The following is a 14,301-nucleotide window of genomic DNA, read 5'->3' on the forward strand; positions in this document are numbered from 1 at the left end:
TCTAAATGCCAAGTCTGTTGTTGCAACAAGGCACATATTTCACTGCTGTTTTAATTGCACAGCTGAAATTGCAGTGCAGTCATATGATGGGTTACAGCTTTCAGAACAGCAGAACACATTCTTAAAAAGAAACTGCTAAGTTCTGATAAAAAAAAAGTGGGAACACCTCACATTGGTATTGTGAGTCATCAGGAGCCTGAGATGATCTGCATATCAATATTCACACTGTCTACAGATGTGCCTTGAGCCTGTGAGAAAAATATTATTTTTGGATATAAATTTCCATCTGTAAAAAATGCTGATAGTCCAGTAGATGAATGATTGGGACTTCCAACAAGAAGAAGACTTCAATTTGTGTATGCAAGTCATCTGTGCAGCTGACCCAAATGCAAGTGTTTATGAGCAGTTATGTAGTTCATGAAAGATCTCTTCACTCCCCATGTGTGACCATATGGTTTGCCCTAGCAGCTGTTGGTGTAATCAGTCTCTCTTTTGTTGAGAAGGATGGCAAAACAGTGACAGGGAACTCCAGACATTAGGTACACCTGCTGAACATATTCCTTCCACCAGAATTGCAGAGACAGCAGATAAACATGAGGAGTGTTAATTTTCCCTCTGCATCTGATCCCTCATTTTAGTGACGTGCCATGGCCTCCAGGATCACAAGACATGTCTACTTCTAACTTTTTCGTGTGGGATATTTGAAAGAGCGTACCAGCACTAATAAACTCCAGAGTTTAACGGAGTTTGGGAGGTGTGAGTTGGAGAGATGGATTTGATTGTTGAATGCCTGTTAGCCCAAGTTGTGAGTAAATTCTCGCAGATAGCTGAAAATTGAATACGAGAGAATGGGCACCACATGGATGATGTATGTCATTGTGTATAAGGTATCTTTATGTAACATTTTTATGTAATTGTAAACTGAATAGTTGGATTTGTTCCATATACTTCTCTCTTTGCCACAACAATTGGTCAGTTCACTTCCAATTCCTTATATGGCATTCTTTCTTGATATGTTTGGATCGTTGAACAATGGGTCTGGCACTTTTATTTCATGTTACATCTCTCACTCCCTCCCTCCTCCCTCCCCCCCCCCCCCTTTTCCCACATACGCACACACAAATATATTTAGAGCTAATTGTTGCGTTGATAAATGCGGACACGGGATGTAGCATACTGCTCGCTAATTCTTTAAATCGCAGCCTATCATCGACATATGGGTCACAGTTTGTAGTTGAAGAAAGCTATGAGAACTTGTACTTCACAGACACTAAAAAAATAATAAAATTAATTGTCTGTATAGGCTTGTATTATTACAATTTTTAATCACTTGAGTCAAGAACTGTTACTACATATCCGAGCTGAACTGAAGTAACTTTCCTTCTGTAATCAGTTTATCAGAAAGTGAAGCTATTTATGTGTGGGTATGAAAGCATTTGCAGGAAGAGGAATGGAGAACAATAAGCAAGATCAAAATGTCAGCAGTGAATGCTGCTTCTGCTGCTCTAATACTTGAATTATTAGAGGTGATACTTGAGTAAGGGCTGTTAAATTTGAAAGCTGTCTCTGTTAAATTTGACAGCTCTGTCTGTTAAATTGGAAAGCAGATTCACATTCAACTATATAGATTGCTACATTTAGTGGTTTCATGTAATGATGAATAACCGTGCTACATTACAAGAAGGCAGACAAATAACACATTAGTACAAACATTGTTGTCCAAGTTAGGAAATATCATTCACAACATCAGAGTTAATTATCCTAATAGTTTTCTTGTGACTTTTACTCTCCTGTCTGTGTGGCTGCATTGAATACTCCTGTGATTGCATTCAGTAGGTATACATTCTAGTACCTACCTCACTTGTAGTGATAAGTTACTGTAAACTTTCCTTGGTGTTTCCACTGATCTCCACTTTATTCCTGTTACTATCTTACTCTAATTTACACTGGATTGATGGCTGAAAAGTCCATTACCTGTATGAAAATGTAAACTATACCTGCAAGAGTGCTGGTTGCTTCTTGAAAGCAAAAAGAGACTATTTTTCTATATTTGCTTTTTTGTTGCATTATAATAGTTTCTTGTCAATGCCTTGCTTTTCTGTAACTTGTGTTCAGTTGCTGTTCGTTGTTGTTGTGCACGAACTGTCTGTTTTTGCCTGTATGATCCTTGGCTTATATGTATACTGCTCCATTTATCTTAAGTGTGTGTAATACGGAGAATGAGTGTGTGATCGTACAGACTGGATTTAAGTTCTATACTGGCTTGTATACCCACAGACCGATCAAGGACCCTGCTTGACCACTGCTAATTTACACACCAGATATTTAACTCGAATCGTTTATTCTGCGTTTATTTAAAATTGTCTTTACCATTGACTCTAATGAACATTAGAACATCTGTCTCGTATCACCTGTTTTATTTTTTGTCCTTCATGTGATTTAGTTCTGAATGTTTTCCTTTGTCACATTATGCTTCATTTTTAGCAGAGATATTGTGATCTCCCAGAAAAATTATATTTCTTCCAATTTCAAGAATGTGTTTTGAAGTAAAGGGAAAGCTGTTGTTCCTCTGATCACTGTCACTAATTTCTACATTTTCTTTTTCTTTTATGAGTGCAGCTAGGACGAGAGGCAGTAGCAAGTGCTGAACACCTGAGACAGCTTCGCAAATTTCTTTGTGGCCTTTGCCGAGAAGAATTCAGAAGTTTGGCTCGAACATTGTACCATCTGGCACGCTGTTCTGGTGGCCCATATCGCTGTGAGCTCTGCCCAAACAAGTATGATTATCCACGTGAACTCAACCAACATAAAAGCAAGGCACACAGGTTTGTAATTGAGTAGAATTGAGGAGGATAAGTGTTAGTATGATTGTGGAGTAGTAAAGAAAGTGGGTGGGTAGTGGATTCTGCACAGTAAGGGGGGGGGGGGGGGGGAAGAGAGAAGAGGAGAGGGGGGGGGGGGGAGAGAGAGAGAGAGAGAGAGAGAGAGAGAATGTGTATGTGATGCCGAGAGATTTACTTCTGTTTTTCAGTGCAGTAGGAACACTGGCATACACAAGCTTCCATAGTGATCTGCATTCTCAGTAATGCAAATGCATAGATAGTCACACACACGACAGTATTGTCAGTAATAGTGATGTTTATTTCAGACTGAAAGTCCTGGTAAAGGTAGGCAACCATCATGACATATATGATAAAAATTACTTAAAAGGGTTGTTAGTTGTTGAAAAAAATCTAGTAGCTGGTTTTGGAGAGTTTTTATTTCCATGTTCACAACATGTTATGGGCCCAGTCCATCATCTGGTGACTTGTCAGTAATTAAAATTTGAGATTACAAACTCTTCCCGTAATACAAATACATGTATACACAAATGCAAGGTTCAAAAACACACAAAAATAATAATAAATCGAAGATATCAAAACACACATAAATCTACATACCATATGCAGCTACTTCAGCTCAAGAGGCAGTTGTAAATGCCGCACAACAAGAAAAGCGTATGGTATATCAGGTGCAATAACCTACCACTTGCACAAACAGAAACCAAATTTACCAGCACCAGAGCTGTAGGTAACACGCACCATGGCCAATAGAGGGCACCTTTGGCTGGCACAGCACCTTGTAGCAGAACTGCCAGTATGATAAGGATGCATTTGTGGGGGGGGGGGGGGGGGGGGTGACTATAAGATTAAGTGTGGAGCTTGTTGCAAGTTTTACATCGGACAGTCTGGGAGGGAGTTCAGAACTCAATGTAGGGAACATGGTTATTCTAGCTGTGGTCGTGCATTAAGAATCCACATACTTGAGTGTAATCATCTGCTTCGTGATATCAAAAACAATGTACAGATTCTTCAGTGTGAGAATAAAAGTGTTTATTTGGATGTTTTGGAAGATCTTTAAATTTTCGTGCACAGATGGTGCTTGTATACTGATAACTTAATGAGCAGATCTGTGGAACAAGAGATTGGTATTTTCGCCTTATTGATAATTTCTTCAGTTGCCACTGGAAGTGAAAATCATGTGCTCTTTGCGGCAACTATTTATAACATCAAATGTTCTGTGAAATTTGCCACATTTTTGAGTTTATTTTTTAATATCCTGTAATTTTCACACATGTAGTTCCTGTCATATCTTACATGGTTTGTGTTTTTGAGCCTTACCTTAGTCATTGATAGTAATCTTGCTATGCAACTTTTAATAAATTTTGTTTTGATACTGAGGGTTCTGCCATGTGGCGTGCTAGCCCAAGGTGCCCACTATCGGCCATGGCGTGTACTACCTACCACTCTGGTGCTGGTACATTTGGTTTCTGTCTGTACAAGTGAAAGGTTGTTGCACCTTATGTACCACACACATTTCTTGATGTACAGCATATACAACTGCCTCTTGAGCTTATTTAATTGTATATGATTTGTACCTTTTGTGCCTGTTTTGACAGCTTTTACATTTTTGAATCTTGAACTTGTGTATACTTGCATTTGTATTAGGGGAAGAGTTTGGAATCCCAAATTTTAACTACTGACAGGTCACCAGACGATGGGCTGGGCCGAAAATATATTGTGAATGTGGAAAGAAAAAAGTCTCCAAAAACAGCTACAAGATTTTTTCAGCATCCAACAAGCATTTCTAGAGTCATTTTTTATATTAATCATGATGTTGTTGGTGTAGCTTTTTTCTTTGAATACTGTCAGTGTTTAAATTTTGTACTTTGAACAATAATGATCTGTTTTTTCAGTAAAATTCTTTTGGGTATGTGACCATATTGTTAATACATAAAATTCTCCAACGATTTGGCCACTGTTGCAAATGGCATTCCTGAGGGTATTGTGCTGAGTGCATAATGAGAAAACTTACTTTTTGCTTTCTAGAGGAATATGCTGTTTTTGTAATATGGTAGGGTATTGAGGATGAGGAGGAGGGGTGTTATACATCATTTATTGGTGTCTGCTTTATTCCACGTTATTGGTGAAAACAGACATCTTTTCGTATCTCATTCAGCAAAAGCACAACACCCTGAGGAAGCCCATTTGCAACAGTGGCCGAAGTGTTGGAGAATTTTACACACTGAAAATGCACTCACACCCAGAAGAATTTTATTGACAGTGATAACGGCCACAGAAGACTACACTTAGAATGATCTGTTTTGTTGATCAAATGACTCTTTGTATTTCTTGTGTTTGGCAGCTACATTAATCAGATATACTTAAGACATTCTCAAACTGTAAAAATATGTAAGTTAAGGATATCAGAAACAGAAGATTTAGTGTGATATTAAAAGCTGATTTTTTTGTACGAACTGCTGACAATATCTGCTGCTTTTTTGTATGAACTGCTTACAATATTTATATATTTACATGGGACCTAATGTGTCTTATATAGTAAAATACATTTTATGAGCCCAAGATGATCCCTTATCCTTATTTTTATAATGCAGCTGTAGATATAGTTATGGTAACAAAATCATAAGTACCAGTAATTAATATTTCCATAGTTCATTGTAAGAAATCTCACTCGCAAAGATTTATTAATAAAGGATTTCATAGTCGCATCCCTGACAGTTTTTTCATGGTACTCTTCCTCCTGTAGTTTTCCCATGTGCCTTATGCAAGCTATCCCTGCAGATGTTGAGATGTTGTCTGTCACTTATTGTCTACTGCCATGTGTGTGTGAACCTTCTCAACATGTACGGTTGTGAGTATATTGTTCTTGTCCACAATATATGATTTTGCCGGAGCTAAGACCAGTTCTGTTATGCTATAATGACAGTGGTCCAACAACATTGTGTCCATGCTGCTTTGCAATTTCATCTGTCTCATAAGTTCTGTCTGCAGGCTTATGATTACTGATAAGTACCAGCAATTCTGCTCTGTTCTGTTATGAACTATGGGGTATTGTGTTAGAAGTGTGCAGGGAAATTGGCAACAATTGTTGTTTAAATCATTTTTAAGAATACTGTATGTCATTTCAGAATGGTAATCTTCAAAATTCTTAGCCTTTAACACATTAAAATCAACTTACTCTGTAGAATAAAGCCATGTTCTGCTGACCCAACGAGAAGCACTGTAAGTCAATTACTTTTACCAACTTTAAGTTCACCATACCCATTACTCATTGTGTAGCACATTCCCTTTCTGTGCTTTTAATTGATGTATGTTTCATCTATGTAATGAATTTGAGATATGTTATCTTGTTCGATCTCGTGCATTGTTCTCAAAAACACAGTCCCCAGACCTGCAGTACCACTATGCTTCGTTAGCAGTTTCTTCCTGTCGCTCTTTTCTGGTACCCAAAACCCATATCTTTAATTATCCTCAGTGTGGTCCATTTGCTCCTTTCAAAATTTTTGGCTTTATTCATAAGCAAGAGTAATGTTTCTGCTGGTGGATATTCACCTTTAGCATACATGTTGAATACAATCCACCACAAAATATTTTTCATTAAACCATCTAGATCACCCGCTTTTTTGCAGTTTTATTGCTTGCATTATCTCATTCGTAATTCTCTGTACAGTCTTTAAGCCAAACTCACCAGCTTCTGCCATCTACCTCTGACATTTGGCAATGGCAAGACACATGCTGTATGACAGCTAAGATCCAATGAAAGACTGTCTTCTCGAGTGCTGATACATACGTAACACTGTTCCTCTTGCTTGCTTGTACAGCACATGACGTGACTGCTTCCTACCACTCACAATGAATGCTATGAATGCAAAATAATCACTCAGTTCTGAACTCCATAACTGAAATGAATAATTAGCATTAAGAACACAGAATGAAGACAACAAAGTCACTGACAGTTCACTTTCTCTGACTGGTGCTGCGGTGATATAGTAACTCTAAGAAATCTTCTTGTGGTTTCTGGCTGCCATAATAAGTGATTGCCACTATAAAGCATGTAAAAAAATGTTCCTAGAGTTCTTATTTTTTACAGGCAGAGCTTAGATCCTGCAGCATGCATATAAATTTGTTGAATGGTTCATTGGAAATCATTTCTATAAAAATTTAAGTTTAGCTCTTGTTAGATTTCTGCTGATTATGTATACTTGCGTCTTCTTAAATCAGAGAACCTGGATTTATAATAAGAGGCATGAGTGACTTCTTTCATAAACCTCTCAGATGAGGCTTGCATTTATCCATAAATTAAATTCTGTGGAAAAAGAACATAACAGTCAATATTATGAAAAGGATAGGGTGCTATTCATGATATAGTGGAGATGTTGAGTCGCAGACAGGCACAACAAAAAGTCTATTAAACACATCTCTGCTGTATGGTGAGTAGCAATCTGTCCCTGGTCTTCTTCCTCTTAAATATCTTCCCTACTATGATGCATGTTTGCTTAAATGACAAAATTTGTCAAATGAGTGAAGTTGTTCAGCTGTTAAGACAGAGGACTGATATTTAGAAGTGAGGTTCAAATCCCCGTCCAACCATTGAGACTTAGGTTTTCTGTAAGGTTCCTCAATTACTTCAGGTGAATTCCAACATGATTTCATCAATGAAGCCAAGACATTCTCTCACACAGTCTTCTTCAAGTGAACTATTGTACCGTTTATAATGATCTTGTCAAGAAAGTAATTTTTAACCTGCTTCACTTATTTTTCTCTTTCTAAAGGTGTATCTGAAAGAAATTGCATTAATGAAAGACACCATTGGTAGAAACAAAAAGCCTGTAAATAACCCTGGTTACATTTACAGATAGTGTGTGTAATTTTAGAGAAACTATATTTCAGTCCTGTTCAGAATTCTTTATCCACCATACAAAAATTTAACTTTATAAAGGATTGGCTGTTGTTTTATATTGCTGTCCTTAGTTATTCATTGTCATATTCATAATAAAAATAATAATGAGATCTTTTGTGAATTATAAACTGTGAAAGAGGTTTGGAATGATGGGTACCATAAGATAAATAAATGTTGATGCTTTCAAAACCATAGTGCTCTTTTTCTTGGATCTGAAGAGATAAATAAATAGAGGAGAATGTGCAAATAGAAAGTCATTTGCCAAGAAAGCATTCAAAGGGATTCTTGATCCAGTAGTTACCATCTGCATTCTATATATCCAACTGTATCTTCTTGTATTAATAAAATACTGGTAAATCATTAAAGACATACAAAAAATGGAAAGAATAAAGGTAAGCACTCATGGTATAATTGTACCGAACTATCTGTAGCCATGAAATCAAGTTCAAAGTTGTTGCTCAGCAGTTGGACGTTTTTATTGTTGTCGTCGTTGTAGTTTCGTCGTTGATATACCTCGCATACTTAAAATCTTCATGTGACTGCTAGATCGAAACAAGGCTATTGGCTCAAAACGAACGAAAAGAATACATGATAATGTGCAGTTGAGTAGAGTAATGAGTAGAGAGAGAGAGGAAAGTGAAGAGGATAGGGATGATGCATCCCATGAGCTCAATGTGGGACAGGAGACATGTACAGATAATAATACAGTTATTGATTTAGAGCCGTTAGGAGATTCAAATACAATGATAAGTAAGGTAAGCAGCGTGGGAGAACATACAGATCTTGAGGTTTCGGAAGTAGATCAGCAAGTTGAACCTCAAAATGGAAATATTAATCAAAAAATATTTGATATGCTGGTATCAATAAATACTCAAATGGGTGTAATGAATGGAAGATTTGGTTCACTAGAAAGAGATAATAAGCAATTAAAAGAGGACAATCAGAAGTTAAATGAAAAATTTGAGGCCAAATTTGGCTCATTAGAAGTTAAAATGGATTCTTTGGAAAGCAAACTGAACACCTTTGATTATAAACTAGAAAATACTAAGAAAGAATTAAAGACGGACTGGGAGACTCAATTAAATGCGAAATTTGGAGAACTAGATGTAGAGTTTTCTAACACCTTAGAAAGGCAATATAATAATTTAATGGGAAAACTTCATGACGTAGAAAAGAAATATGAGGTAGTTTCGAAGAGTTATGATGGCCTGTCCAATAGGATGGTTAAGTGTGAAAGCAGCTGTTTCAATGCTAGCGCACAGATAGAAGAGCTTTCGAAACAAATAGTCGAATTTGAGTCTGATGCTCGTAAGGGGATTGACAAGTATTTAGTAGATCAAACTAAAAGACTTGACGAAGATCTATCTGAATGGATAGAAATAAAAGGAAATGAAATTGTAGACAAGGTTAAGACTACTATTGGATCCCAGCCAAATGAAAATATCAATGAGTACCTAAGTAGAAATGATGAATTAATTAAGCTCTTCACTAGCGAATTTCAGAAAATAAAAGACAAAATAGTTGATGAGTTACCTAAATGGCAAAAGGAAACCAATCATAAATTGGCGGAGTTAGAACGAAAGTCATCACAAAATTTGTTGACAGAGGACGAACGTTCGGAGAATAGGTTGAAAAACAACCGAACATGTGATAATACGAAGTACAATTGTGGTGAAAATTTGCATTGGGAAGTTGATGATTCGGTTGGTAAAGATGATGATTATTTTGGTCAGCGAGGATATTTGTCTTCTTTAAAGGTGGAGAACAGCATTTTTAAAAGTAGACAATTCCCAACATTCTCCACTGAAAAGAACAACCTGCATCCGAAAATCTTTATCAATAATTTCAAAAGAATATTTCCGCGTAGCTGGTCAGAACACGACCGACTTCAATTTATAGTATCCAAAATTACCGGAGAAGCCGCATTATGGGCCGCCGAAGTAAGTGAAAGTTGCCATACTTGCGCTGAGTTTGAACAACTTTTTTTGGCTAAATACTGGTCGTCGAGTAAACAAGAGAAATTAAGAAAAGAGGTTTACCAACCTGAGTATTTTAACAGTAAAAGGAGTACTTTAAGGCAATATTTTGAAAAGTACATAAATAAGACACGTTATTGGAGTGATCCAATTTCTCACAAGGAAGTGATCAGAATTTTGAAGGGAAGGTTGCCCATAAATATACGTGAAAAGTTAATAAATGTTCCTGACCACGATGTAGAACAATTCTTGTCGGTGATTGACTCTATAGATATGATTATGGAAGACGCAAGACAAATGAGTAGTAATCAAATGTCGACTCACACTCATAGTAATACGAGTAATTATAATAATAATAATTTAACTTATGATAATAATAATACCGAAAACCAGGTCAAACCCGCATCACAGGAGCGTGGACAATCTTCATCCTATGGTTGCAATAAAAACAATGATTATAATAAATATAGAAGAGATACTTACTGTGCTAGAGGTAAACCTCGATATGGTGACGCGAATGTGCATAGTAGTGATATTAATAAGAGTAACAGGTACCCAAGTGATGAACCCAATAGCATTCGACCTTGGGAAGATAATTCGAAGCATAATGTTCATCGGCAGGATGGAACAAATGCCTCGAGTCCTCATCCAGCACAAGGAGTTATACCAATGGGCGAAGGAGCCTCCAATGTGCGACGGGGTGAATACCATAACTCGGATCATACTGTACGGATTGTGGAAGTTCATGAACCCCCACCGATGACTCAACGAGATAGATTAAACTAATACCAGTCACCAAATGCCTTCCTAGGATGACTGGAAAGGAGAAGGAAGGCAGGCATCAATTTGAAGTGAGAGTATTAAGGTACAATAATGATCAGGATATAAGGAATGAGTTAATTGAAGAAAAACCTGAAGTTTCTAATAAATGCGGACAAATTTTACAGGCAATAATTCCAACAAGTATAAATAATGTTGATGTTGATATATTAATTGATACTGGAGCAACTATTAGTGTCATGACGTTGGACTGTTTAAAACAGATAAGCCGAGGGGTAAAAATGCCCACTTTTCCTATCACAGGATGTACCGTGTCTGGCGCGTTCAGCGCAAAAATGCAAAAAGTTGTGAAACAGGTACGTGTTGACGTTACAATACAGGGGGCTCAAATAGAAAGTACATTCCTGGTTGTTCCTAAAATGACAGTACCATGTATCTGGGGTTTGGATTTTTTATGTGAGACCGGTGCAATCATTAATTTAGAGAAAGGTGAATGTATATTTAATTCCAATGGTAACGTTTTGACAACCACCCTGAGAAAGGGCCGAGTAATTCCAAATCAGTTGTGTATGAATCTAATGGCAAAATATGTCAGTATTGATGATGAAAATGTGTATGATATATGCCTTATTGAATGTTCTGAAGAAATGATGGATAAAATATCATTGCAGGAAAAGGTGTTAGAATCAGAATATTTATCTGTTATCCAAAGGGATGAACTGTACTACTTGTTGGAAGCATATCAGTCAATTTTTAGTAAACGTCCGGGTATAATAAAAGACTTTGAATACCATATAAAGACGTATGCACATAAACCCTTTTGTCGTACTTCCTATTCTATCCCATGGGCAAAGAAAGAAGTAGTCAGAAAGGAAATCAATAAAATGTTAGAATGGGGTATTATTGAGCCCTCAGATTCTGAATATTGTAACCCTCTTGTGGCGGTAATTAAACCCAATGGTGACATCAGATTGGTGTTGGATGCCAGAGAGATCAATAAGATCATTATACCTGTACAAACGCGACCGGAGAACCTAGAAGAGTTAGTACAAAAGTTTTATGGTGCCCGCTTCTTAACTTCTTTGGATATGCGTAGTTCATATTGGCAAACTAGAATATCGAAAGAATCTAGAAAATATACTGCATTCGTTTTTCTGGGCCGAAGTTACCAGTTTACTGTCATGCCATTTGGGTTGAAAATAAGCGGTGGTGTTTTCATATCGGCCTTAGATACCGTACTGGGCAGAGACCTTTTGAATGAAGTTACTTTATATGTGGATGATTTGCTAATTGCTTCTGAAACTTGGGAGGAACATTTGGACTTATTAAGAAGAGTTTTTGCGAAATTTTTGGAATACGGAGTTACTGTAAATTTGAGAAAATCCAAGTTTGCTCATAACCAATTGAAATTTCTTGGACATATAATCACTCCTGAAGGGATAAAACCAAATCCTAAAAAGATGGATGCGATTAACAGATGTGCTTATCCAAAGAATAGAACGGAATTAAAGTCATTTATCGGCTTAGTTTCATTTTTTCGACGATTTTTACCCAATCAGTTAGGAAGCCAAGACTGTTTGTTACGGCTGTTAAGAAAAAATGTCATGTGGGAGTGGAATTCCGAATGCACGCAAGCTTTTGATAACATCCGCAATGCTTTGACTAATGCTCCACTGTTACATCATCCGAGACTTGATCAAGATTTTTATATTGCTGCGGATGCTTCTGAAACAGGATTGGGTGCCACTCTTTTCCAGATGGACAATCCAGAAGATATCAATACCATCAAAATAATTGGGTTTGCCAGCAGAACACTCTCTAGCTGTGAACGTGCATATTGTACTACTGAATTGGAAGTACTGGCCGTGGTCTGGTCACTTAGAAAGTTTCGCTATTTTGTATATGGAAAGAAGATCATTATATTCTGCGACCACAAAGCTTTATCTTTTATTTTAACAGGAAGGATGTTCCATTCACGTTTAACCCGGTGGGCCTTGCTACTGCAAGAATATGATATTACGCTCAAATACATCAGAGGGAAAGACAACATCATAGCCGATGCTCTTTCAAGACTACCGAAAAGAAAGAATGACGACGAGTGTGAAGAACGGACTATTGACTTTAAAGTCATGAATTTATCAAGACAATATTGTGAGAGGCAGATTTCACAGCTATCTCGAAGTCTTCCACAACTGCAAGAAGATGATAAGTTGTGGAAAGCCATTAGGCATGCTGTTGAAAGCAAAACGCTTAGTCACTCTCAAGAACAGTATCAATTAAAATCCGGAATATTGTATCGGAGGAAGGATGAAGAAGATGTTTGGAAAGTTTGTGTTCCAAATAAATATTTAGAATCAATAGTATGGTACACTCACTTGAATTGGGGTCATTTTGGTGCCGCTAAATGTATAGCCAAAATAGCACAATACTGCTATCATCCAAATTTGGGACGTATAGCTACAAATATTATTAAGAAGTGCAAAATATGTCAGAAGGCGAAACCCATAAACTATTGTCGGAAGATAGAATTACATCCTATCATCCCACAACAACCTTTAATGTTGGTGTCATGTGATGTCTGTGGGCCATGTCCCGTGACACGTGGACGGTTCAAATATGTATTGGCTTTCTATGATCTCTTTTCAAAATATGTGAAATTATATCCTTTGAAAAATCTCCACGTTCGACCCATGTTACGCAAATTTATCAACAACTATATAACTGAGCTTGGCAAACCTATAATGATCTTGACAGACAACGCTCAGTCGGTAGAGCATGAGACTCTTAATCTCAGGGTCGTGGGTTCGAGCCCCACGTTGGGCGCCACTTCTACCGTGTCTTCCTTCGCCGTCTGCGTTGTCGTGGTTACCGTGAGACACCGTTATACCAAGAGGAAAGGCGCGTCGATCTTAGAGCATGAGATATGATGACCTTAAGCCACTGACAACACACAACGGTCACGGTAGCACCTGATTCCAGAATAGCTGCAGCACTTAAGATCTACGAACTATCCCCTGTTGACCAGGTCCCCAAAACTTAACTCGTAACGAGATCCCTTCAAAGCAAATTGTCATAACGATCGTCTATAAAGGCTTCGTACAACGAGAAGAAATGTTACAGTTTATGGAATAATAACAGGTACTACCAAACTGTCTTGTCTCTTCTGCTTTATTTAACATAACTTTGTTCACAGTTTCATTTCACATTCACCACTCATTCACCGAAACCCTTTGATGAACAGTTTTGGTTACTTGACACCAACAGTCAATGATAATGATACAGCTTTTCTCGTTTTTTGTAAATTGAAGCCCGTTCTCCGTGATATAATAAAAAAAAAACGGTCTCAATATCGCGTCCCTCGTGAGATGCGAATATACTTATTCCGGAATTTACCGCCCTGTAGGTGTACTCAATTTAATGACCACACTTCACTGTCCGCTATTTTACGTAACTGAATGTCCATTTTTTAGTCTGATTATACACTGTAGCTATTTAAAATTCGCCCCTATATTTTCCACAACGCACAATTAGCACATCGTTACTTGTTTTTTTTCTTCTTCTAAGAGTAAACGGAAAAAAAAGACGCCGTATCATCGGCTTAGTCGATATAAAGCAAAACACCTTAATATGCCCAATTTTACCTCTTCTTATAGGATCGGCTACCTTACTCATTAATTTATTACATATTATTTCCAATAACGCTAAACAGGTATCGCCGTTATTTTTTTTTAATTGTATTCGAAAGCATGTTACTACTATTATGACCGACCAAATCGTAACAAATCGCGCGGCGTGCGTTTTTAAC

General features: G+C 37.3%; 1 protein-coding gene and 1 non-coding gene across 3 annotated transcripts in view; both read left to right on the forward strand.

The window, feature by feature from the left end:
* The window catches only part of LOC126251900 (oocyte zinc finger protein XlCOF6-like), a 122,210-nt gene that overhangs the window by 48,624 nt on the left and 59,285 nt on the right, over positions 1-14,301 (forward strand). For both annotated transcript variants that reach the window (XM_049952623.1, XM_049952622.1), the window contains one exon: positions 2,620-2,825. In XM_049952623.1, the coding sequence (XP_049808580.1) occupies positions 2,620-2,825 (206 nt within the window). The remainder of the gene's footprint in view (positions 1-2,619; positions 2,826-14,301) is intronic.
* On the forward strand, positions 13,246-13,322 carry Trnak-cuu (transfer RNA lysine (anticodon CUU)). The gene has a single exon. It is a non-coding gene; the product is annotated as a tRNA-Lys (tRNA).

Source organism: Schistocerca nitens, chromosome 4 (genome assembly GCF_023898315.1).
Source record: "Schistocerca nitens isolate TAMUIC-IGC-003100 chromosome 4, iqSchNite1.1, whole genome shotgun sequence".
Classification (NCBI taxonomy): domain Eukaryota; kingdom Metazoa; phylum Arthropoda; class Insecta; order Orthoptera; family Acrididae; genus Schistocerca; species Schistocerca nitens.